Raw genomic sequence first — 25,481 nt, forward strand, 5'->3', positions numbered from 1 at the left:
TAGTGCTGTGTTACATAGGGGTTAGACCTATGCAGGACAGCCTGTATTTTTCTTGCATCAGTCACATGCTAATTACAAGGAGAAAATCTGGCAGGTTTTAATGTCAGTTTGTTGTACAGGCTGTGCCTCTCACCCTAACTTTGTTAACTTGTCCATGCTGAAGTTCTTAAAAAGATCTACTGTGTGATATCCCAGATGAGTCAGCTTTGCATTTGAAATCTAGCTCTTACAGGAACTAAAAAAGGAATTGGTGGTGATGAACCTGACCTTAGAAGTGAGTCATTTACAGGGAGAAAACACATGAGAGAAGATCAGAAGATTCTTCATGTTTCCTTTTTAAGTACCTGCAGACTATAGGTCTTGGATTAATAGAGAACTATCACAGGGCACTGTAATCAGAGTGTTCTGACACAGTCATTCCGGGTTACTGGCAGAAGTAAGTCTCAAACAAAAAGAGCTACAAATAGGTGAATAGTCTATAACATGTTTTAAAGCAAAAAATAATTGATGGAGGAGCAAAGTAGCACACAGGGGCAACAGATGCCTTTCTCCAGGCAATGTAGAACCTTGTTACCCAGACAGTGGTGTCAGATTGTATTAAATCTACAGAAGTCATCCTCCTACCATGAGTTTTTACAGTCAGTCCTCATAACCGTAGGACAATTTTTACTTCTGTTATGCATGCACAGTTTTGCCCTCATTTCTGCACATAAAAAGATGCAACTAATATATAAGGTAAGACAATTTCCTTTTGATTTCTCATATATTTAATTTTTTTGTGGATGCTTCTTTCTTAATTGTCTTATGTTTTGTTCAGTATGTAGTGGTCTGTGAGCCTTTAAATCTGTGCAGTGCTCTGGGCACCCCTTTAAAAATAGCACACTGAAAGGACTACTTGTGTTTGTGTCCATTTGGGAGGGCTGTCAAATTTCTGATTCAGTTCAGAGTATGAAAATATCATCTCCAGTGTTATTTTCTTAAATTAAAATGCCTGTCCAGGCTGAGAAGTATTCCTTACATCCAGCAGGAAATATCCTTGCTGTTTGAAAGTTTGTCTGACATGCTGAAGGCGTTTCAGAGTCTCTTGGCAAATTCTACTTGTGGCCCTGACATGAGTATGGAATGACTCACATAGCACCACATATGTAAGATGTGTTAGTATGGTTTGTGCTTCTATTTAACTTGGTAAAAAGCTTAAGCAGGAGCAGTCTATCAGGCTCTGTCCTCACATATTATATAAAGTTTGGGTTTGGTTTTCTCTGTAGCTACTTAGAATCAGTCAGGGTTGGAAGGGACTACAAGGATCATCTGGTTCCAACCCCCCTGCCATGGGCAGGGGGCACCTCACACTAGATCAGGCTGTCTAAAGCCTCATCCAGCCTGGCCTTAAGCCCCATCCCTGGAGGTGTTTCCACCACCTCCCTGGGCAACCCATTCCAGGATCTCACCACCCTTGTGGTGAAGAACTTCTTCCTAGCATTCAGTCTGAATCTACCCATTTCTAGCTTTGTTCCATTCCCCCTAGTCTTATCACTACCTGACATCCTAAAAAGTCCCTCCCCAGCTCTCCTGTAGCCCCCCCAAGATACTGAAATACTTGATGCTAATCTGTAGCAATACTTTTTTTTCTGGGGGAAGAGGAAAGAGTTCTACTTAGAGCTTCTACTGTTGCTTTAGTTTTTCATAGTAATGTTTTTATTTTAACATTCTTGAATGCATTATAGACTAGTAAATTGATTGCTTCAAACCCCTAATGTTTTTAAAGTGGGTATTGTGTAGAACATTAGAAAAGGGATGACTGACTGTTCAACTAATAATTGAAACCTGGTGTCAAGACTGGTGAGAAACTGTTGTGAAAGGCTGAAATATTGCTTCTCTTTCCCTTGCACATTAGCCTCCTAACAGTTAGTCAGGATTTGCCTTCATGTTGTGTCTTGGACTAAGTGGCTTGCTGAGTTCTCAGTCTTTGCTCTACTTGTCTTCATAAACAGCTGCAGTGGATTCATTTGCATAGGTTCAACGGTAGACCTCCTCTGACTCTAGTAAAATGCTGTTTCTTAGGCACAAGTAAATTGTCAGAGTTGTTACCTACAGTGAATAAATGAAGAACAGGGGAGAGGGCAGCAGTGGGGAAAAAAAAAAGGACAAAACTCTCAGTTTGTAAACAGGAGTCAAAAGCTATTTGTATTAAAAAGTAGGATAAGGGATGAATGCATGGTAATGCTTTCCACAGATTTTTTTTTGGGGGTGTGTGTGTGTGTGCAGAACTGGTACTAGTTTATTATGTTCAGAAATCTTAATCCTGTCAGACATTGAAATGAACTGTGAAATCCCACAATATCTCCTCTTAGGTCCAAGCAATAAGAGAGTGGTGCCTCTTTGTGCTCCCTTCAGAATTTTAGTTATTAAACTGAAGTGGGGAAATGTGCAGCAGAGAATCCCTGGCATTCACAGGCCAGGTGGAGGGAAGAAGCTCATATCCAGCCTACCGGCAGCGTGGCTGTGATTTGTGATGGCTGCCCTATGTATTTGCTGACCTCTTCTTTCTGTTGACTTGGAGGTTCTGTTTAGAATTGGCAGTTGTAAGAGCTGAAGCGAGAAGTGTTGCCCTGTTGTTAATGCATTCAGTGCCAGCTGCCAAGTGGAGAGAATGGAAAAGTACTTCATTTATTTCAGTGTAGTATCTTATGGAAGTGTAGCCTTCATGTGAGAGAAGCTGGGATTTTCAGAAAATTTAAATTGTGTTTGAAGTTCCAAAGCTCTTTCAGCATGCAGTCATAAAATCCTGATGAAAACAACTCACAACATGGTAAAATCACAATCAGATGTGGTGGATTGCCCCTCAAATGTGTGTGCCATTCTGGTCCATGTCAAATGGACATACACCCAATGGTGGTGTGACAGCATCTTTAAGAAGAGCAGCCTTGAACTAGCAACTTTCAGGGACTAAGTGTGGGCCAATTAGAATTTATACTGGAAATCTGAGTTTTCTGGTTTGTAGATGGAAGCAAGCAGTAAAAATATCATTTTGCTCTGTGTTATTGGAGTTTAGTTCTAGAGTAACTGGGATCAACTTTGGTCTCTCTTTTTTTAAGGCTTATATTTAACTAACTGGGAAAATATTGAGGTCTATATTAGGGGACCAAATCTCTGAAGTCAGTGGATGAGACAGAAAATGACTGTCGCGGAGGGTATTCTGCCACCTACACCAGTTGTGGCAGAGGGGAGAAATTAATTGGTGCCAGATGAGAGTCTATAAAAATATATCATTTAGTAACTTCAATGTTCTGAACTTTCACCACCCCCAGCCACTGATTTTTTTATATTAATGTTTGTTCTATGTGATTGTGGAAGACATTCTAGGAATAATATCAAACAGTAACTTGTTAATAATTAGCAAACATTCAAACTATAAACAGAGAGTAATTTCCCTGCCCAGTAGATGGGCCCATGCTCCTTCTGCTCTATGGCAGAAGGCAGTAGAGAATTACAGAGGTGTTAAAGGATTCACTCTCAAATTCTGATTAATTATCAATCACCCTCCAGAGCTACATCACAGCCTATATAAATTCCCAGTCTTCAGGGATCTCTGCCTGTGGACGCCGAGGCTGGAATCCTCCCAGCTTCAGGGGAAAGGACAGTTTCTGACCTTGTTCTCTGCCTTCTTCTGAACTCTCTGTGCCGGGATTCTTAGGCAGCACCACAGGTGCAGAAGGAGTAGGATGCTGTGCAGTCTCAGCACGGTCTCACACTGACCACACAGGCCGGTCACGAGCAGACAATCCAGAGTCTGCTCCTGGTAGCTCCGCGGCAGTGGAATTTACCAGGCATTAAAAAGGCAGTGGGCGTGCAATAGGGTGCACGGCTGCACGGGAGACTGAGCTCCGTAGGTAGAGGCAGGCAATACAGGATCTAGTCCTGGTAACTCAGCACAGTGGTGTGCAGGTGTGCACGGCTGGCTAGGAGCCCGTGGGAGACTCTGTCTCCGTGAAGTAGATGCACTGTGGGTGGGCACTGCGGGTGAACAGGCAGGCAGGCAGCAGGCAGGCATCAGCAAGAGGCAGTGCGGGTGAGTCTGACTGCTTTGTTTGCCTGTGTACCTCTGTTTGTCAAATGTGGGCCGAGATTAACGGCCCTTTGGCAACCACAATGACCAATCAGCTTGGCAGTTAGCCAGAAGCATACCATAATAGGCAAAGTCCACAAGTCTGGACCTCCCAAATATGGGGATAGCATGGGCCTAGCACCCAATGGGCCATAAGCTAGGTGCATAGGCTTATGCAGCCACCTTGCGCAACCAGGGGCCCTGGGCAGGCCAGACTTTATGGCACCAGGTTTGTTATGCCCCTTTGTGGTCATTTATGTGTTTCCTTGTGGCATGGGCAGAAAAACATGTCCAGGCAAGGCATGAGTAAGCCTATTTTCGGGCCTATGGGCCCTCCACGACAGTGACAAACTGTGGTGGTGCGTAACTGTCATTTGCACAAATCTCAGTGATGTTTCACAGCCATGTGGCAAGAGGAGATGGCTAAGGAGCACTGTAAGTGTATTTCTTCAAGTAAGCCCAGCTGGAAACTGATCATGAGGCATTCTTGGAGGTAACTTAACTGTTTGTTGAACTACTATTCCCGTTCCCCTTTGGGTAGTCATGTGTGCTGCTTCAGTTAACAGCATCATGAGTTACTTCCAGAGACAGGACTGGTAATACCATGCAGTAGATAAGCTTCTGCAGCTGAATCTGCCAGAATTCTCCTGTCAGAGTCTCTGTTGTAAAGGTTTGTTGTTGCTGAGATATGACTCAAGTCAACAAATTGAAACTAATGCTGTGGGAACTTGAGCTGACAGCAATTATGACCTGAATTATTTCCAGAAGACACAGCCAATAAAGAACTTGGCTGAAATGTACAAGACTTTGGTTATTTTTGGCTTTTGCCAGATCATAGAATCATAGAATCAACCAGGTTGGAAGAGACCTCCAAGATCATCCAGATGTTATTACTCTGAGACCTTTGATGAGCCATTTAGGCTTTCTTCCTTAATACTGCTTCTGAGAGCAAGCAATTTAAATGTTGTAAGCACACATGTATTGATTTCACTTCCAAACACACTGATAAGACATACAAATGCATTCTATGTTTATTGCAAATGCTGCAAGTGGAATTTTTGCACCTGAATTTTAGTTGCTGGGTCTCTCTTGGTGCATTATTTAGGCTAGAAGTGTGCCATTAACTCTTGGTTGAGTTGGGATGGGGAACATTGGTGGGCAAATGCAAAGGAAGGCTGAGAAAAATAGTCACTTTATTGAGCAGAGGTATATGTGAAAATAAGCAGGACCAATGAAAACAGGATAGTTAGTGCCCTACTTCTCTTCATCCTTGCAAATAACAAGACATAGTGTCTTTTCTTCAGGTAGGATTAACAGCCAGCCCAGTTGCTGTGTCTTCTCTCCTAAACTGTTTTCCATTCTGGAGAATTTAAGTAGGGTGTGAAAGAAGCTGTCCTAGATTGCCTTCAATTACTCTTCCCCCTCCCATTTGTGTTTAAATTCCTTTTAATAACTTTATTAAAGCCTGCTAATGTGTTGTCACTTGTTCCTCCCTCAAGTCAGCTGAGCAGTATTGATTTGTAACAAATGCTGACTGATCCATTAAAGTCAGTGTCAAATATGGCTTGGCAGAAGCCTGCGTTTATAGCGCTCTCCAAGCTGGTAGTGTAGCTTATTTTCACCTCATCAAGTGCAAAAGAGATAAAAAATGCTCTACAAGTGACTGTCAGCAATTAATGGGACACAAGGATTTATTTGCATATCCAAGGAACTGTTCTGTGCAGTTTGTTAGTATTACAAAAATATTTACTGATTTAATTCACACCTTTGAACACGCACCCTGAGCTAAGAAAACCTTCTTGCTTTGGCCCTCCGAGCTGTCTAGCGTCTCACACAGCCTGGCTGCCACTTTTAATTGCACCCTGAACAACAGATTTAACAGGCTGGAGAAATTCTAATTGCTGAGCTCCTTATGTGCCAGGTGATAGGTTTCTGCAATCAGGAAACTGTGAATATTCTGCAGTTTGTCATCTTAGCTTGATTCAGTGTGGTAAGCACTTAACGCTTCCCACAGATGATGAGATGTTCTGATACTGTATGATGATGGTGCTGTAAGGTGTCGTTATTTAAGCCCAACTGATTCTCACTATGCTTTGTGTTCAAATTTAACTATTAGTCTGACAGTCTAGGTGTGGGCAGAAGTGCAGCATCCTCTGCCAGATTAATTGATAGCTTAAAAAAGTCACTGTTACTGAGAATGGCCTTCATTGTCTGAGATGAATTTATAAAAGCTGACATTTTGATCTCGTTTTCTATAGATAAAAAATATTCCCGTGATCATCTTGGGCCCAAAGAGTGGTGGTGAATGGTGCCACATCCAGTTGGCAGCTGTCATTAGTGGTGTTCCCCAAGGATCAGTGCCGAGCCCAGTCCTGTTCAATGTCTTTATTGGTGATCTGGATCAGGGGATTGAGTCCATCATCAGTAGGTTTGCAGATTATACCAATCTAGGAACAGGTGTGGATGTGTTGGAGGGTAAGAGATACCTGCAGAGGGACCCTGACAGGCTGGATGGGTGGGCAGAGGCCAATGGGATGAGATTTAACAAGGCCAAGTGCAGGGTTCTGCACTTCGGCCACAACAACCCCATGCAGCACTACAGGCTGGGGACAGAGTGGCTGGAGAGCAGACAGGTAGAAAGGGACCTGGGGGTACTGGTAGATAGTAGCTGAAGATGAGCCAGCAGTGTGCCCAGGTGGCCAAGAAAGCCGATGGCATCCTGGCCTGCATCAGGAACAGTGTGGCCAGCAGGACAAGGAAGTTTATTCTGGTCATGTACTCAGCACTGGTCGGGCCACACCTTGAGTACTGTGTCCAGTTGTGGGTTCCTTAATTCAAGAGAGATGTTGAGATAGTGGAATGTGTTCAGAGAAGGGCAACAAAGCTGGTGGAATTTCCTAAGATCCAATCTAAACTTATTCTCCTTCAATTTAAATCCATTTCCTTTTGTCCTGTTGGTGGACACTCTTATAAAAGGTCTCTCTGCAGCCTCCCTGTAAGTTCTCTTCAGGTCTTGGAAGGCAGTTACAAGGTCCCCCCTCCAAGTCTCCTTTTCTCCAGGCTGAGCAATCCCAGTTTCTTTAGCATATCCTCATAGCAGAGGTGTTACAGTCCCTGGATCATCTTTGTGGCCCTCCTCTGGACTTGCTCCAACAGATCTATGTCCTTCTTATGGTGGGGACCCCAGAACTGGTGGGATCTCACAAGAGCAGGGTGAAGAGGGAGAGTCACTTCTCTTGATCTGCTGGTCACAATCCTCCTGATGCATCCCAGGATACGTTTGGCCTGCTGGGCAGCATGAGCACGCTGAAGTAATGCAGTTTAGGAAACAATCTGGATAAACAGTTTAACAATTTTTGTTGTTTGTTGTTCATTTAAAACAAATTTCATGTGCAAAGAAAAGGATATGATTAAAATAGCAAGTTTTTTTGTTCTAGTGGTATAGAAAACACTTAAATATTGGAATCTTAAATTCCTCTTCTAGGGTTTAGGTTGTGAAAGATAACAAACATTTTCAGAAGATAATGTATAATGCAGCTTGCCCAGTATGACAGATTGCAGCTTTCACAAGGAATTCAGTCTAAGAGATGTGACCTTGTGCAAAGAAGAGATGGTTGGAAATACCAGAGGATGCTGCAGTTCTTTCCTGAGCTGCATGAATTTGTGTAACCTGAGAGAGCATTTCCACTCCTCTATTTTGACCTTTGACTGTGTATTTGAGTTTTATTTACTCTTCCTTTCTTTGCTGTCTACATGAATAAAAATATATTCCTGAGGTTGTAGCTAATACTTGATCTTTACTTAACTTCTGACTTCCAGTGGCATTTATTTGCCAGCCACTGTAGTACATAGATGCTTCTACCCAGATTATGACAATGTTCCTATTAGAATGTTTATACATCCAGACATTATAAATAGATGTACATTAGAAGTTAAGCAAAAGATGTGGCTATGAAAATGGGTGTATGAGTATAAAATCCAGGTTTCGGCTTTTGACATCAAAATGTGTTCTTAAGACCTAAGTTTGACAGCATTTCTTTTTTTCTGGGAGCCAGATCTCTCTCTCTCCCCAGCTCTGTAGGAGGCAGCCAGGTTTGAGCCCTTTGTTACATCCACAGGGAGATATTTATTGTTCTTTTTACAGATACCAGGCCTGTGAAGTGAGGCCACCTCTCTCTGATCTTTAATCAGATCATCTACTGAAAACATATGGGTTTACCATGGAGCCAACTGGAATTGCAAACTAATCTGCTGCTTCTGCACCTTCAGTGCCTCTGGCTCTGTGCCTGATATTACTCTTAATAGTTTGTTAATACCAAATAATGCAAAAACATTGCTTCCTTAAGCACTTAATAGGATGTACTGTAATAGAGACAAGTGGTCTATAACAGTCTTTACTTCTGCTTTAGGGAAATGAACTGAAGGATGCTGTGCAAGAAAAGAATCGCCTGAGCCTTCAGTATGCAAATATATGTCACAGAGCACTGCAACATGACCAGGTAAGATCATGGGCACAGCCCTCAGACATTATTTGTTACAGAAATCAGGCTGCAGGGTAAATAAAAGTGGATTGTATGTCTTCTTTTTTTTCTCTCACTCCTTTCTACTTTAGAACATAAACTATTTTATTTTAAAATAAATTGCCAGAAATTCTTTTATGGGAAAAAAGTTCTTTTCAAGTGAAAATTTAAGACACTAATAAACCTTAGAGAGCTGCATCACTCCTCTGATTCCTGCTTATTTAGTATTGCGAGTTGTATTAGGATTTTGGCAAAAAGACTGTTTTTGGTGATTTTGATGAGACCTGATTGAAAAATTATCTTCCTTTTCTGAAAAAAAATACAGATAGAAATAATTAGTATCCAGGAGGGTTTTTTTTCCCCTACCCTTTTTCATTTTAAAGTTTCTCAAGGAAAATGTTTAAAAAACTCTTGTCCAGCAGCATGGCACATGGCATAGTGTCAGCTATTCCAAGTCCCAATTTAAAGCCTATTTCAAAAGTGAGCTTTTTTTTTACTTCCAGTTATTTTTTGTGCCTTTTATGGGACAAAAAAAAAATCTTTCTGACTACAGTGTGATTATATCTGTGGCAAATACTGCATGGCGTGACTAGCATGGGAGGAGAGGTTGATGTGGCTTACCTCACCATATATGCATTCAGTGGAAGAAACATCATGAACCAGCCACTTTACAGGGCTACATTTAGCTAAAAATAAAACTCCAATCTGGGATTTCTACAGGGCTTAAGTGAGTTGCTCGGCAACCTCATTCATATCTCAAGAGCTGTAACTCACATAGGCGCTGATGAGAGCCCATCCTCAAAGCCTGCACAACAGCGGTAGCTATGTACTTGGAGATCTCTGACGTGCATGTGTCACCAAGTAGCCCACTGTTGAATTCCCAAACCAAAGGAGGTCTGAATAAGTCCCTGACACAATGGAGATTAGTAAGAGATGGCTAAGCTGATCTATAGATTTTGTGTGTAGCACCTGGTATTGAACCAGACTTGACATCTCCTGTTGCTGAGGATTTTAACTTGTTATCACATGGAAAGACAGTGTGATAATACTTTCTGATAGGAGGATGCCATGTGTATCACAGCATCACTTAATTTTATTCATCCATCTGTCTAGAATTTCTCCCTTTCCTAATGTTTTTATTGTTGTTTACATATTTCCTTTACTTCATGAGGCACATAAAGATAAAATCTCACTTAGGCAGGTTTGTATTCTCTCTGCCACAGGAATAGCATTAATGGAGTGAAGGCTCCATATCTTGGTGACACTAAAAACGTTAGCCCTCTGACTATCAGAAAGTGAAGAACAACACAGTTAACACTGATTTATTATAGGTAATGTTTGTCTCTTACTGTAGTGAAGAGTTTGAGGTGCACCTAGTAAGAGCAATTTAAACTATAAAGCTAAAATGTCAATCTTTGATGCATTAGCCTCTAAGTGAGGAATAAAATTACTTTCTGCTGTTGTAGTGTCAGAATTTGCTGTGCTGTAAGTGTTTGTTTCTTTGAATATATTTACTACTGCCAAAGGCATAATGCAATAATTCTGGGTGCCTGTTTTACTAATTTAATACCACAGTCTCAGCAGAGTGAAAGACTTACTTTAAGCGTATCCTCTCCCTCTTAACAATATAAACAATATGCAATCTTTGCAGAATACTCTGAATGTTAACAAACTTGGGGTTTTCCTTCTTGCATAAGAGGCCTTCTCAGGGAATTATTTGAGGGGTTCTGTTTGTTTGTTTGTGGTTTGTTGGCTTTTTTTTGTTACCACACACAATGAGATTAAGGACAAATTGTGCAGCTTAGATTCCATTTTACTATTCAGAAAGTGTTAAGCTCTACCACTTTGGATGTGGAGGTTGGAGCAGAATGATAATAGAGTTAGGGCTCAGCCCTGAAGGGGAAAACATGCCTAAAATAATTTATTCTTTTTCACCCTTGAGAGCTGGCCTGAAAACCAGGCCAACTTTGTCCAAGCAATTGGAACTGGAGGAGTGTTTGTGTATTCTGTTATGTAGCAGAAATAAAGCTCCTGCTCATTTTTGCACAATGCAGTTGCTGAAATTTGACTTTTAGAAAGGAGTAGGTAGAAGGCTGGGTACCTTTACATTCACAGGTAAGGGGTACATAACTTACATGATTAGCTTCAGATGCTCTGCATAAGAGAGACAAAGGTGCTTCCCTGGAGCTGAGTACTTGAGAAAAGATTTTGTGTCCTTAGGAGTGCTGTAACACCAGGCTCTGACTCATTTTCCTGCTCATCTGAATATATATATATGGGTGAGTGGCTTTATGTTAAAAAGACCAGGCATTACACATTCACATTTTTTTTGCTCCCACAATACCTGAAATCATAACCATTTTCATGGTACTTTCTGAACAATGTCAGTAGTTGGAGAAATTGGCAAGCGTCTGAAGTCTAGAATTAAAGCACATGCTGGGTTACAAGGTTGATGAAGCTTTTCACCAATGAAATAAAATGCCAGCTTGTTTTGGTTAGCTGGTTTTCAATAACTAGTTTCTGTTAAAATATTCAAGAAGGGGAAGATATTTTAGCACTGTTTTGCCCTCTGTAACTGACTCAAATGAGGATACATTTGATAAGTGTGTAGGTATGGGATGAAAAATGAGTAGGTTGATGTGTTGAATAGGGAAACACCACAGATCAGAATGTTCCCCATTTCTGTCATGAAATTAGAGCTGCTTATCATGGCACTCTGTTTAGGTCAACTGTTTTTGCCACTGGGAGCACTGATGTTTTGATGTGCTCTCTGTGTAATTCAAATTCATGTATACCCCATATGTTCTTAAACAGCCTGCTTGGAGAGAGCGTTAAATTCACATTTAAGAACAAAGGTTGTCTAAGCAACAACAACAACAAAAAAGGCAAATCATCAAGTTTTATGCTGCCTTATGGATTGTATAAATGTGTGTATCACAGCATTTTGTGTGATGCACAATCTTCAGAGGAGGAAGTCCTGGCAAGAATGCCCTGGAGAAATACTAAAATCTGCCACTGGATGTAACAAGAGTAATTATTGTAGGGTAGTTGGTAGGTTTGGTTGTGTTCTTTCCAGTATGCAAAGTGGAAATATACACAGAACTTTTTTCAGAACTGATCTGCCAAATGAGAAGGTGTAGAAATGATTAGAACCATTTTAGTGAACCTCAAATTTAACTACTTTAAGTATGTGCTTTGGGATCTGAATGAATGATTCTACAGTTCTACCTCTCTTCAATTCATCTGTTTCCAGAATTACGTCAGCAGCCTGATAGGTACCATGTGTTGTCATAGCCTCTTCACTGCCCACAGGGCAAAGCACATACAAAGGGCCTGTGCTCACTTGCTTCCTGAAATGTTTCAGACTGTAGTGACCGTTAAGTTTTGGACAATTCTTTACAAAGGTAGTCAGTTGATATCTGTTGTTTCAGAGATGGGGAAAAACTAAACCCTGAGGAAAACTTTTCTTGAAAGTTGTTCAAAATATTGTACTTAATTCATCCTCAAGCAATAACAAAATGGCATTTGATAGTGAGACCTCATGGCTTCCTTTTCCCACTCCATTCTTCTTCAGCAATATACACTGACTGACCTGAGCAATGATACCCAATGCAAAGGATATAGAGAGTTAATAGATTCTGAAAATCCATTGTTTAATGGTTCCCTTAGTTGTAAAGAAATGAGGGAAAAGAAAATCTTTGCACAGGAAAAAAAAAAACAACAAAAAATCCTGAGACTGACAATAATTGCATCAGTTCTTGTGGAAAACATGATTTGTTCCCTTTTCCTTTCTCTTTTTTTCCAGTCCACTGCACTCTAAAGAGTCCTCTTGCAAAGATGAATACGAAGCCTGGCTGCAACCATTTAGATTGTTTGGTCCATGGCAAAATTTGCAAGTACAAACTGGAGCCAGAAGGCAAATAGAAAGGCTGAATCAGTTTCTAAAACATCACTTTAGAAAATGGCCAGCAGATATTCATGTCACAGATTGCTTAATGCAAACAAACCAACCAAACAAAACCCCCCAAAAAGCAATCCAACGTAAAACCTCCGAACGAACAGAAGTGCCAAACAACAAACACCAAACAAACCAAACCAGCAGAACAAAACAAACAAACAAGAGTAATTTGCGCTTCCTCTAAATGAAGTTAGAATGAAACATGAGGTGCACCAAGGTTAGAATACCTATGCCTTATCCCAAACTTTGCCTTTCCCTAGCCAGTAATCCTGCCAGCACTGTTTATGCTTCTGTGCTGTGTTGTAGCTACAAAGGAAGATATATACTTGGAACTCTGTTCACCAAAATCATTATGGTTCACTCTTTTGCTTTCTTCCCTCTATCAGCATTGCAAGGAAGTGGAAATAGAATAATAGAATCAGCCAGGTTGGAAGAGACCTCCAAGCTCATCCAGTCCACCCTACCACCAGGCCCTATCCAGTCATCTAGAGCATGGCACTAAATGCCTCATCCTGTCTTTTCTTGTTTGTTTGTTTTTGACCAAAGTGTTTATTGCTGGTGTGTTTTCATGCCAAATGTAAAATACCAGTTTCTCATATGCTGCAAGCTGAGCCAACCCTATTGTTATAGATCAATTCAGGGTATAAAGTCATAAAATAATCAAGGATAAGAAAATCAAAATTTAAAGTGGTCTGAAGTGATAAAAGAACATTTCCACAGTAGGATGAAACAGTTTAATACTGAATTTTCTCTGTGTGTTTATGAAGTAGTCACTATTGCTACTGATTCACCAAATGCTGTTCAAAAAGACCTAGCCATACTGATGGCTAAACTGACACCAAGTACATTTTATGGGAAAACAAATGCTACTTGATGAGTATCTGAACCTTTCAAAGCCTCTGTGTGCAAATACGTTAAGGGAGACCAAGGGTTTTGTTGCAGGAGAATGTTTTTGTGGTGTAGAACTGATTACAAATGTTAACACAGGCTGATCATGTATATTTAGATTTATTCTGAAGTTCATTTACACTAGAGAATAGTAGTGAAAAATGAACTGTTGAGTTATATTGCCACAGATATGTTAGATCTCTCTCTCCTTACAAAGCACACCCGTCTCTGAAAGCCTCTGATTCTGAGAAATTAGGATTTTTTTGATAAATATATTTTGGTTGCCAAATTGCAGTCCTTGTCCAAAGGAAATGTATTGTGCATATATGGATATGAGTTGCACACAATTTCCTCCATGAACATTCCCTTCCACCTCTTACCTTTCTCTCCTTTTTCAATTTTAATATGTGGAAATATTTGTGTCAGACACTGTTTTCCCTTAATGAGCTGTTTGGGCAATAATCACATTGTTTCCCCCCTCCCTAGGTAAAATCAGACTATGACCATCTTAGAGAAACCCTTCTCAAAGTGACCAAAGAACGAGATTTGGCTGTAAAGGGAAAACACCAGCTCCAAGCCAAGCTGGAGAACTTAGAGCAGGTCCTAAAGGTATGTATAATGCATTGAAATCCAACAGTCCAGTACTTCTGTTTCTTGCTTAATCTTCCTGATGTTCATTTAGTGAGCCACAGACACAGAAGTGCATTGCAAACTAAGGGGCCGAATGCTCCTATTAGTTATGATAAAACACATGGAATGCAATAGACCAAGTACCTACAAGGGGTCTCAAACTGTCAGAGGAGAGACATCTTTAGAGGTCATTACCTGATACATTATAAATAACTGGATGTAGGTTTTAACTACAGAGGTAAGCAAGATGAGAAGCAACTATGCCAATGAAGGAAATAGGAACAGCAGCCAAAGTATTTTACTTTAGAGAGAGCTATGCCTACCAATCTAATTTATTGGAGCTTCATGAAACAAGCTTTTCTACTAGTTTGTATTGCCTGTGCAGAGTGTATCTCATTGTTAGGGCAGGGTTGGAGAATCTGCCTTGGGAGAGAGTAAAGCAACTTAGATTATTAGGATAAAAAACAAAAGTTAAAAAAAAAGGGCATGCAGTTACAGCTGTTTGCACCAATGGAGGAACTGCACTGGAGAGAGATAAACACTTGTCTGGAATTCAGGCCATTCAGAAAAATGAAGGATGTATTGGGTTAGAATGGAGCATTGATCCAGTGCTGAACCTTATTTTGATAGACTGCCAAGGAGCTCCTTATTTTTCTTCTCAAGCCCACTGAAGTGTCAAGTAAAGGAGGGATGGATGCCTTGAGAGTAGGAAGAGGTGGAAATGAAAATAAGGGGTCTGAGACTTCAAATTTTGGGCAAAACTCTTCTTTGCAGAATGCTTTGCTAATGCTAAGTGACTTCAGCCAATGCTTGTTGTAAGTACAGCCACTTACTTAAAATTGGACCTATTAATAATTTTGGCTTGCATCAGACCCACTGTAAAGGGGAAAATTAGTTTTGCTGTTGGCTGCATCACAGTAGAGATGCACAGTAGTGATGAAAATGGCTACCTGTCATTGTGAATTTCAAGGAGAGGTTTTATTTTTAGCTTGTTACACTGGTAAATACATTCTTGAAACTACTTCTCCAGCTTTATTTGATGCTGCTCAAGAGATGAGGAGAAGGTTTTTAAGTGCAGATGGAAGTTTCCAAAGTTTCCACCCCTCTTGCTGAGCCTCCAGAACACTGTAGGGTTATCAAAAATAAGCTGGCTGCTCCATAAACCAACATATTCCAGCAGCTCCTGGAACAAGTTGAGCTGTTGAAATCATATGCTAGTCAATGCCATGGGTAGTAAACTGTTATGTGTTCTTTTATACAGTGAATTATCAGCGTCCTATTCCCACCTGTCAACAGGTAGCACTGATGCAATAAATCTAAAGTTATATGCAAATAAGTAATAGCTCCACTGGGAAAGGAAAAATAAACTACTTAATTAAATAGAAGAGTGATACACTGTTATCTGTCTTTAGACTTTCCCTGGGAGCAAGTAGAAAGTTTAGCTCTGGAAGATAATTTACTCTTCCTGTTATTTTCTTCTTTTCCTTCTGGGGAATACAAAACTGACAGTTCCACAGACCTTTATCACTAATTTTCTCTGTTCCTGTGAGCCATGTGCTACTACCTGTAGAAAACAGGATCAACAGCTTGAAGCTGTTTCAACAGATATGGCTTGCCTGTGCTGTCTGTGTAATGATTGTACGATTCTGCAGCTTGATAACTGCAGAAACTCACTTCTTCAAGTAGCACATAGTAGAAAGATAAGAAGGAGGGAACAAAAACAAGAGAAAATATGAAAAATGAATTCATGGCTGATGAGACAGATGAGGATTGGCCTTTACTCTGAGTAAATTAGAATTAATTCTAATTTTACCAAACCAAAATACAAGTTATTATTCCCTGAGCAATAAAACTCATCTCATACCTCCTTCAGATACTGCTTTTGTTAGGTTTGCATGGTTTTGAATATGAAACTCTCCTAATGCTGGAAAGTGTTTTATTTTCTTAAAACAAATTAAAGAATGTACTTTCTTCTTTGGCCATACCAAACAGTGTTCATTTTACCATTCTTTAGCTTATTTATTTGCATTTGACTTATTGCTTCCTCTAAATTTCTTCTGCAGAAGAGCTCAATCTAGTTATTGAACTACTTTTGATTAACTTCCACTGCAATAATACTTCTAATAGATGTGATAGAAAGCTTCTGTAAATCTCACTGTTCTGCTTAAGAACTTCAAATGTTTTCCTTCACTGATTCTGTGATCCTGGCTCTTCATATTCAGTAATTCTCTGTCTTGAGCTGAAGCCATCTGAGCTGTTAGAGTACCTTGAACAGACTTGAAACCCTACATTTCCTTTTTAGCGCTAAACCATGCCCAAGCAGATGCAGTTAATTGTGAATTTCATGTGTGTTAGCATATGGTTAGGAAATTAGTAGTTTGAAGAAATGGTTTGCAGCTTTCCAGCCATTGGAAAAGTTTGAGGGGTATTTAGCCTAGTTTCTCGTGTCAAAAGAGAAATTCAGTTTCTCTTTTGAGAACTTCAGGATGTATCAACTGAACAGAAAAAGGAAGATGAAGAACTGCTGAATTTGCTAACTTCTGAGAATCTTCACAGTGTCTCTCAGATAGAACAGTTCTGATTTTCTGATGTGTTCAGCCAGCTTTTCCCATTCATTCCACTGTAGTGGTGTTCACCCATCTGCAGGCACAGATGACAAGTCCTTTGATAAGAGTACTTGGGTGCAAATTAAATTTGCTCCCCATTCAGTAGCATGTATGAGTTCTGTCTCATAAATGAGGTGTTTGAAAGCCATTTGAGTTTGTTCTACCATTAACCAGTTGCACATTTTAGAGCTGTGAAAGTCACTGCTGTAGGGAAGAATGGGTTTCTTTGTTCCCTTTGCAGCTGTAGGTAATACAGTGGAACCACTGAAGTGGTTGGAGATAGGATGGACCTACTTACTGGCAGTCCTCCTGCTGCCCATGAGAAAGCTGGAAAAACAAGAGCTGTTTGGGCAGATCCCTTAAGTGCTATTTCAGAAACATTTTATACTGCACAGTTGCCTAGCTTTAAGGGTTGAGAGAAAACTATGGTATGCATGATGTCCCCAGCCCATTCTCTGCCACATAGCAAGATCCTTGCCTTTGATCTGGAAGATGCACTGAAAGGGTTCCATTTTCACACATTCTTTGAAGGGTACATCATTATTTGCCCATCATTTTGAAACATGAAGTCCTTACTGTAGTTTTTTCTGTGCAGCTTTTGGATGTGGATTTGCTTTCAGATATTAGGGTGATATTACTAGAACCTCTAGAAAGGGTGCAAAAAGGGAAGTGCAATTTGCACTAACCTGCCTCGTGTCGAGAGCAGCAACAGCATAGACAAATGGATCACCACCACCTCACAAAGTATGGCAATATAACCATTGTGGAAATCAGCCCAGAGGTGCTCTTCTAGTGATATCTGCAGTCCTTTTCCTCTGCCCTAACCACTCAGGCTTGGAAGAAGAAATGCCAGGAGCTCATATGCAAGATAGGAAGCACAGATCAGATCTTTAGACAGAACTGATCTTTGAGCAAAGCAAGAGAAGAGGAATTGCTTCTGGTTTGGGGAATATTTACTTGCTGTGCCAGAGGAGGGACAGATACTGGGGTGAAGAGATCCTTGCTGCTTTAAATGCTAATTAGAACATGACAATACTGGAATGGCTGAAAGGGATTTTTAGGTTGACATGGATGCCCAATGGTCTTTTCTGATGCTAAAATCTGTGAGCTGTGTGTTTAGGAAACAGAGATTAAAAGCTGAGGAGAATCGCAGATCATGTATCAAAATCTGTTTCTTTATTACATTTTATAGATTCACTGTATGGTCATGACATAAATTATTCATTGATCTCTGAAAAAGTCTAGAAATTATTCAGTACCAAATTATTTGGGTGCCAAATCTGGTATTAAATCTTGAGTGAGTGAAGTGGGACCTTTGTTGTTTTTCTGATAATTAAAGATTTTAATTAAAGTTGTGGGAATGACTTAATTTTCTCTCCACGTAAGGAATGTGCTGATGCTCCACTGCTGTCAGGTTTGACATAAGACTTGATGGAAGCTGCTGGGCTCAGCAAATGTCACTTCATGCTAATTTGAAACATGAGTTGATACTAGTCTGCAAAATAGGTTATGTTCATTCCCAAGAGATGAGGATCAGATCCATTCTTTTTGGTCATTATTAAGCACTGAGAATAGATATTACCCATCAACAGATCCATTTCACTTCTCTGCATTATGCAGTATTTAGAAATATCTACAGTCAGAATACTGAAGCCTCACAAAGCTCCTAGAAAACAAGGCATAGTTGAGAGTCAGAACAGATGAACTGGGAAAATATTTGCTGATTTGTCATTGTTATTATTAATCAGCACAACAAATGAAAATAAATGAATCCTAAGCAGAGGTGAAGACATTTCTGCTTCCTTTGCAAACCAATCCTGAGTGAAGGAAGTCAGCCTCATTGTGCTGTCCCCCTCTTCTGAGCACAGGAGCACAGCTCATTAAGGGTTAGCAATATGCTTGAGGAAATTTTCTCTGCTACGCAGTAAGAGATATTTTGGTCTGCTCTTGTCAATTTTAGCCACCCATTTGTCTTTCCAAGTGCTGACTCCTAATAGCTTTGTGTGCAATAACTTATGGTGCTGCAGATAAGACATTATGTCTCTGCTTGGAGAGTATTATGGGAATAATATGTAATTTAGAAAATAAAACTCTTTAATACAAGTTCCACCAGAGAAGAGATCAGAATCTGTAAAGAGATCTTTCTTAACTCCCCTTTATTAACAGTGTTTGAAAGTTATAATGATACTGGCAGAGTGATATTAACCTGTAATGAAAAAAAGATTTCTATCTGCAGAGGATATCTTGACAGTGTTCAGCTTGTGCTCTTCCCAAGAACCTTTCTCATATTGCTTTAAATCATTAGTGGCAACTCTGCTCTGAGTGTGGCATAGTCACTTCTGTCCAGATCCATGTCATAGTGTTGCTCTGGATAATTTGCTGCAAATACTAGGCAGAGGTTAGCAAAAGTAAGCTATTTCTTTTGGGTCATCATTTGCAAAACGAATCACAAAACTGCATCCTAGATAAAGAGGTCCTTAGGGAATTGTCAAGCTAATTTTTTTTTTCTCTCCAAGCTTTGATTTTTCAGCACAAAACCACCTATAAATGTGTGCCTGGTGAATAAAATGGGTGCTGCTCACTTGTGCAGCACAGAAGCCATGTTGCTGGCAATGACAGAGTCATATATTCTAAAAGAGATTGCTGGCAAAATGCCTGAGTTTAGCATTGGCAATATGCCTCTAAGTGCTGACCGAATTAAAGTCCTATCCAGTTTCCTGCTTGTCTGTCAGTGATACCAGAGAACTTCTATGTTTATCTGCATGGCTTGGAGTGGCAGCATGTCTGGCTGCAGGTAAAGTATATTAGTGTCTCCTGATGGTTTTTCTGCTTCCTTTGCAACAGCATATGCGAGAGGCTGCTGAACGGCGGCAACAGCTGGAGTTGGAGCATGAGCAAGCCTTGGCTGTTCTCAACGCCAAACAGCAGGAAATTGAACTCCTGCAGAAGGTAAGTGGAGAAAAGGAAACCAGGTGAAGTAGCAACTTGCAGTGATAGAGCACAGGCCATGAAACAACTTTCCTGGTTTAAAGGAACTGGTTGCCGTTCTGGAACGTTCTGTGTGATTCTTGATGCTGTTGTTACAAGGTGATGTTTACTGTTGGGTTTATGTGACTGTACTACTGATATGTAAATGTTTATGCCAGTAAAGATTAACCTGATCATAGAATCAACCAGGTTGGAAGAGACCTCCAAGATCATCCAGTCCAACCTAGCACCCAGCCCTATCCAGTCAAGTGGACCATGGCACTGCCTCATCCAGTCTTTTCTTGAACACCTCCAGGGACAGTGACTCCACCACCTCCCCAGGCAGCCCATTCCAATGGCAAATCACACTCTATGAAGAAGAAAATTGATACAACTATATGTTTTTCCTTTGTATCTCCATTGACCCTCTCTATATTTGGCTCAAAAATGTTTGTGTATTCCTTAAATGTCAAGAAGGAACCTGGTTTTAATTTCATGATAATCAAACTATAGGGAATCCACCATTTTCTTGGCAGTTTGCTGAAGCATTTAAACTTTTATACTGATACATTTTGTTAGGATTTCTCCAACTTCCTCTTCCAGACATTGGCAATTCTTACTACCTTTCTCCCCTAAATGAGATTAAAATAAGTCCTTGTCAAGGCATTTATGCTTCACAGCTGACCTTGTTTTTTATAAAGTAAACAGTTGTTTAAGTACCTCATTTTCAAACTCTTTCTCTAATTCACAAATCACTTTAAGACTTTTTTTCCTTTTCACACTGCAACTTGTCAGCATTTCTTATGCTAGAAAGAATAGGATATTGCAGCCTCACCAAAGTCACTTAAAGCTGCAATTGTCTGAATGCTGATGTTGATTTTTTCCAATTGCTTGACTAGATCAAAACACAGAAATAATAACGTTAATGATAATTTGGTAGAGAATTGGCATGGAAGAAGATCCTCAGCAGGATAAAACAAAATATATCAAATATAATTTGCTTGAAATAGAAAGTTTTACTCAACCAAATGAAATCTTCCAGTTCATTTTCTCTTAGCTCTTCACAATTAATCTGGTCAGGCATATTTCCAAATGCCATTTCTTGTTGTATTCAGCTTCTACATAAATTCTTGGACTTAAATTTCTTGGCAAAGCAAAGATATCAAAGCACTGTACAGCATTTATTCTTGCTATTTTTCATTACATCCATTTAATAAATCCACATGACCTGGGTCTTTTTGTTACAAGTTGGAAATAGGAGACAAATATCTTCAGTACTATTTTCCTCCAGTCATTTTTGCTAAGCTGTAATGTGAGACTTCAGGCACAAACGAGTTGTATTGTGTTTGCTATTTTACTCAATGTGGCTAGCTCAGCATCTGTAGCCAGTGATTAAATTCTTGTTCAGCAGCCCTGAAGCAGCATGGAATGCAAGATCATTTATGGTAAAAATTATTATCTACTGATCATTTGCAACTAGGTTCCACTAGAATTTTAGCTTAGAATTCCTATGCTAAAGTCCATTGTTAACAATTTGTCTGTGCTTCACTTAAGGATTTAAGGAATAATTCATCATTCTTACTGGTTTCATTCCTTAGCCTGAAATATTTGTTCTAGGACTTTGCACAGACATTTCTGCCCAGGGAGGTGGTGGAGTTGCCATTCCTGGGGATGTTCAAGAAAAGCCTGGATGAGGCACTTGTTGCCATGGTCTAGTTGACTGGATAGGGCTGGGTGCTAGGTTGGACTGGACGATCTCGGAGGTCTCTTCCAACCTGGTTGATTCTATGAGTCTATGAATTCTTCATGTGATTAAGTTGCTATTGTGTGTTTTTCTTTCATTATTGCATTTCATGATAAGGATCTATGACAACTTAAATGAGAATTCTGCCTGTCACATCTCTGGGCAAAGTCTGCATGTGATAGTCACTCAAGACAACACTCAAAAAGAGAGAAAAAAAAAATCTTTTCAGCCCTTCCAAGCTTAGGTATGTTGTGACATGTTGAGTTCTCAGTTTGGTTGACGTACTTAGTTGGTTCTGTAATGCTGTTGTTAATCACAGAATCACAGCATGTTAGAAATTGGAAGGGACCTTGAAAGATCATCCAGTACAACTCTCCTGCCAGAGCAGGACCACCTAGAACTGGTCACACAGGAATGCATCCAAGTGGATTTTGAATGTTCCCAGAGAAGGAGCATTCAAAAACTCTACGGGCAGCCTGTTCCAGGACTCTGTCACCCTCACAGTGAAGAATCATAGGATGGTTTAGGCTGGAAGGAACTTCAAAGCTCATCCAGTTTCAACCCCCTGCCATAGGGAGGGACACCTCCCACTAGAACAGCTTGCTCAAGGCCTCATCCAACCTGACCTTGAACACCTCCAGGGAGGGAGCAGCCACAACCTCCCTGGGCAACCTGTGCCAGTGTCTGACCACCCTCACTGTAAAGAACTCCTTTCTATCATCCAGTTTAAATCTCTCCTCTGCCAGTTTAAACCCATTACTTCTCATCCTGTCATTACAAAACCTTATCAATAGTCCCTCCCCAACCCTCCTGTGGCCCCCTTCAGATACTGGAAGGCCACTCCAAGGTCTCCTTGAGGCATTCTCTTCTCCAGGGTGCAGAGCCCCAACTCTCATAGCCTGTCCTCATAGGAGACATGCTCCGTCCCTCTGAGCATCTTTGTGGCTCTCCTCTGGACTGGCTCCAACAGTTTGATGTCATTATGTTCATGTGAAACCTCCTATGCTCCAGCTTGCATCTGTTGCCCTTGTCTTGTCATTGGTCATCACTGAGAAGAGCTGTAGTATAAAACTGAAAATAAGACTGCTGTAGAATTAAGACTGAAAAGCAGATTAATACACTGTAGGTAGAAGAGAGAGAGTATCCCAAACACTGAATGATAATTGGGAGCATGTGCATACTGTGCACTCTTCAACCTTGTAGAGAGACACCCAAGCTACCTGTAGTTCTCTAGGCATGCTAGTGGAGATCAGCAGAGACTAATTTGTTCTGCTTGAAGCCTCTGGTGATACCAAACACACCAGCTTTTCAGCATTGTAATGCAGTGTGCATTGTCAGAAAACTAATTGAAACAAACCTGTTACCTCAGTAACTATAACAATTTACTTCCATCATTAAGCTGAAATTGCTGGCTCGCTTTTCATCCGGAGCTGACCTCAATGTACCTAGTACATGTGTGTTAAATGCCTTTTTTTTATTAGAGTCATCTAATTACTTGAAAAAGTGCCATGAAATGAAAGCTGTAACTCCAGGCAGTAACAGGATGCCATTTGACAGCATATCTTGTTACTGTCAGAAAGTTGCTGATGAGTCACAGAAATGTGCCCTTCAAAACAAAGCAAGTTCTTGGTACAGTCTGGTGTGCTTGCTGTCACATCTTGATAGTGTAAATGAAATTTCGTTGTGCTCTTCATATATGGACAGACTGATCAGATTTTCAGCCTAAAAGGAGGCATATGATACTGTTCATCAAGGTTTTGTGATTATAGGGAAGCTGATGTGCTTTTTCCTCTAAGAAAGCCTTAATACAGGTCAGTTGGATGTAAAAGAGAGATAGCTACTGATGCAGGTTTTCTAATCATTTATCAAGAGCTCATATTTGGGGTAGACTTTATTAAACTTGTCATGATGGATAGCACAGGGCTTTCTGCCACCTGTCACCTTATGTTTGCTAATGCTTGTGGAGCCAGTATTTTATCAGATGCTAGCGACAAGACTGCTGCAGTACAGGAAGAAATATGACTCTGCTTGCAGGACTGAAAGTGAGGTTATTACTATCCATGACAGTGAAGTATAGTTTGGGTATATGTTTTTTATTGTGATGTGTTATGTCCTGACCCAGCTTCCACCAAAACCAGTAATGGAATAGGGTGTTGGTCATGGCAGTATCTCAGTCATTAAATCAGAATGTCCGTGGGGTATTTCCCTCTGCTAAACTGCAGAGTTTTAATACTGTTCTCTAAAGTGGAACGTGCAGAATGTGGTCTTTGGGTTAGAGTAATATGGAGCTGAAAGGCAAAGTTAGTGCATCCTGATACAACGGTTAATTACAAGTGTTGCTTATCTTCAATAAGGAAGAGAGTGAAAACTGAAATGAAAATGAAGTGAGCCTTACACAAAGTTACAGTGTGTGTTTGTTTAGAAGTTCAGACTTTGCAACCAAAATGTGGTAGCTGAGTTTCTAAGCTACATAACACCCACACACACACACTTTCTACTTTTATTGATTCCTTCTTTTCTTCTTTGACTCAGCTGATTGGACCCTGAATGTTACACTCATGTTCACAGACAGCTTTTCTTGTGGTTGCCTTGAAGTGTTCTGTGAGCTGTTTGCTTAGATGATAAATACTGTTGCTGCATGTAAAGAATGAGCTGGATTGGTGTGTTCCTTTCTCCTAGCTAGTATGGTAGGTTTCTGCACGATGAACTTCCTACAGTGTAGAATAACAAGCTTATTTTTCAGTTTTAACTTAGAAGGTTTCAGAGAGACTTCTGATGTGCTCTTGCAGTATGTTGAGCGTGCTTATCTTGCTCTTAACAAAATACCCATGCTATTGAGCTTTACTGAGATTCAATCTTCACAAAATAAGCAGTTATTTCAGTGGCATGGAACCAAAGCACTGTAATAATATTGGTGGAGTTGTCCCTTCCAGACTGTAATTTGCTCTGGATTTGAGCATACAGTATGCTGCTTGATGTGATTAGAGCACGCTACATGTGACATGACTAATTGACCTCTCTCTTATCTTTTTTTCCCCCTCTCTTTTTTCTTTGTTTTGAAAACAAGGCTCAGGTTGAAGCTAAGAAGGAACATGAAGGAGCAGTTCAGTTGCTAGAGGTAAGATATCCATTTTTACCTTGGAATTTCTATGGAATTTCCATTCTGAATGTGTTCATTTTAAGGTATTATAATTTTTTATAGTTTCAGGTGATGTATAAGCAGAGAGGGTTTTTTTTTCTCTTGTCATTTAGTTGCATCCTTTACAGATTGTAATTCAATTGGAAATGCATTAAGCTGAGATGTTGGAAATTACATGTATCCCTCAATTTCCCTTTGTATAGAAAACCAAACCAGTTTTTCTGGCTGAGGAAAGGAAAAGGCACTAAATGGTTATTAAGTATTAATGTACATACCATAAAGAACACACAAAACCATAAATTGATGATGGCAAGTGCCTTGTCAATATTGCATTTAGAAGTCTAGTTTTAGGAGGAGGTAATTTCTAGTCTCTTCACCTTCTCACAGTTGTTCTTCTCTCTTTGTACTTGTCATGCACTGGTGGAAAGTGATTTTTCTGGTGCCCTGATCATCTTTTTTTCTTTAAATAAGAAAATAAATATTGAAATAGTTTATTTGTATCTATAAAAGTTCATATTCCCACAGAAATTGTTTGCTCATAGGCTTTCATTGTCATCCTACATAGTAAGTTTGTTTTGCCTTTGAGAATATGAGATTAAATTATTATTTAATGCCTGGTGAAGGAAAACATAAGCATCAACAAAGCTAGCAAGTGATTAGTTATCTCCCTCAAGCTAACCAGATTTCCTATTTAGTAGATTTATCTGCAACCTCCAATTTGCATAACCCCATCAAAGTTTCCTCAGCTTTTGCTTTTTATTGCCATAAGCCCATTAATTTGTAGCATTTGTTTTAATCTGCTTTTTGCAATTTGAGATCAGCAGCAGTGTTGCTTTCCGAGACGTTCTGTGGCGTGGTTTGTGTTAATGCATGCTTTTACACATGTCAACTGTTCTAATACAGTTTTGCTTTGAAATGTAAAAG

General features: G+C 40.0%; 1 protein-coding gene across 9 annotated transcripts in view; it reads left to right on the forward strand.

The window, feature by feature from the left end:
• Positions 1-25,481, forward strand: part of RIMBP2 (RIMS binding protein 2) — a 128,739-nt gene that overhangs the window by 51,969 nt on the left and 51,289 nt on the right. For all 9 annotated transcript variants that reach the window (XM_064168792.1, XM_064168787.1, XM_064168788.1 and 6 more), the window contains 4 exons: positions 8,515-8,604; positions 13,958-14,080; positions 19,552-19,656; positions 24,486-24,536. In XM_064168792.1, coding sequence (XP_064024862.1) covers positions 8,515-8,604; positions 13,958-14,080; positions 19,552-19,656; positions 24,486-24,536 — 369 coding nt within the window. The remainder of the gene's footprint in view (positions 1-8,514; positions 8,605-13,957; positions 14,081-19,551; positions 19,657-24,485; positions 24,537-25,481) is intronic.

Source organism: Pogoniulus pusillus, chromosome 30, assembly GCF_015220805.1.
Source record: "Pogoniulus pusillus isolate bPogPus1 chromosome 30, bPogPus1.pri, whole genome shotgun sequence".
Classification (NCBI taxonomy): domain Eukaryota; kingdom Metazoa; phylum Chordata; class Aves; order Piciformes; family Lybiidae; genus Pogoniulus; species Pogoniulus pusillus.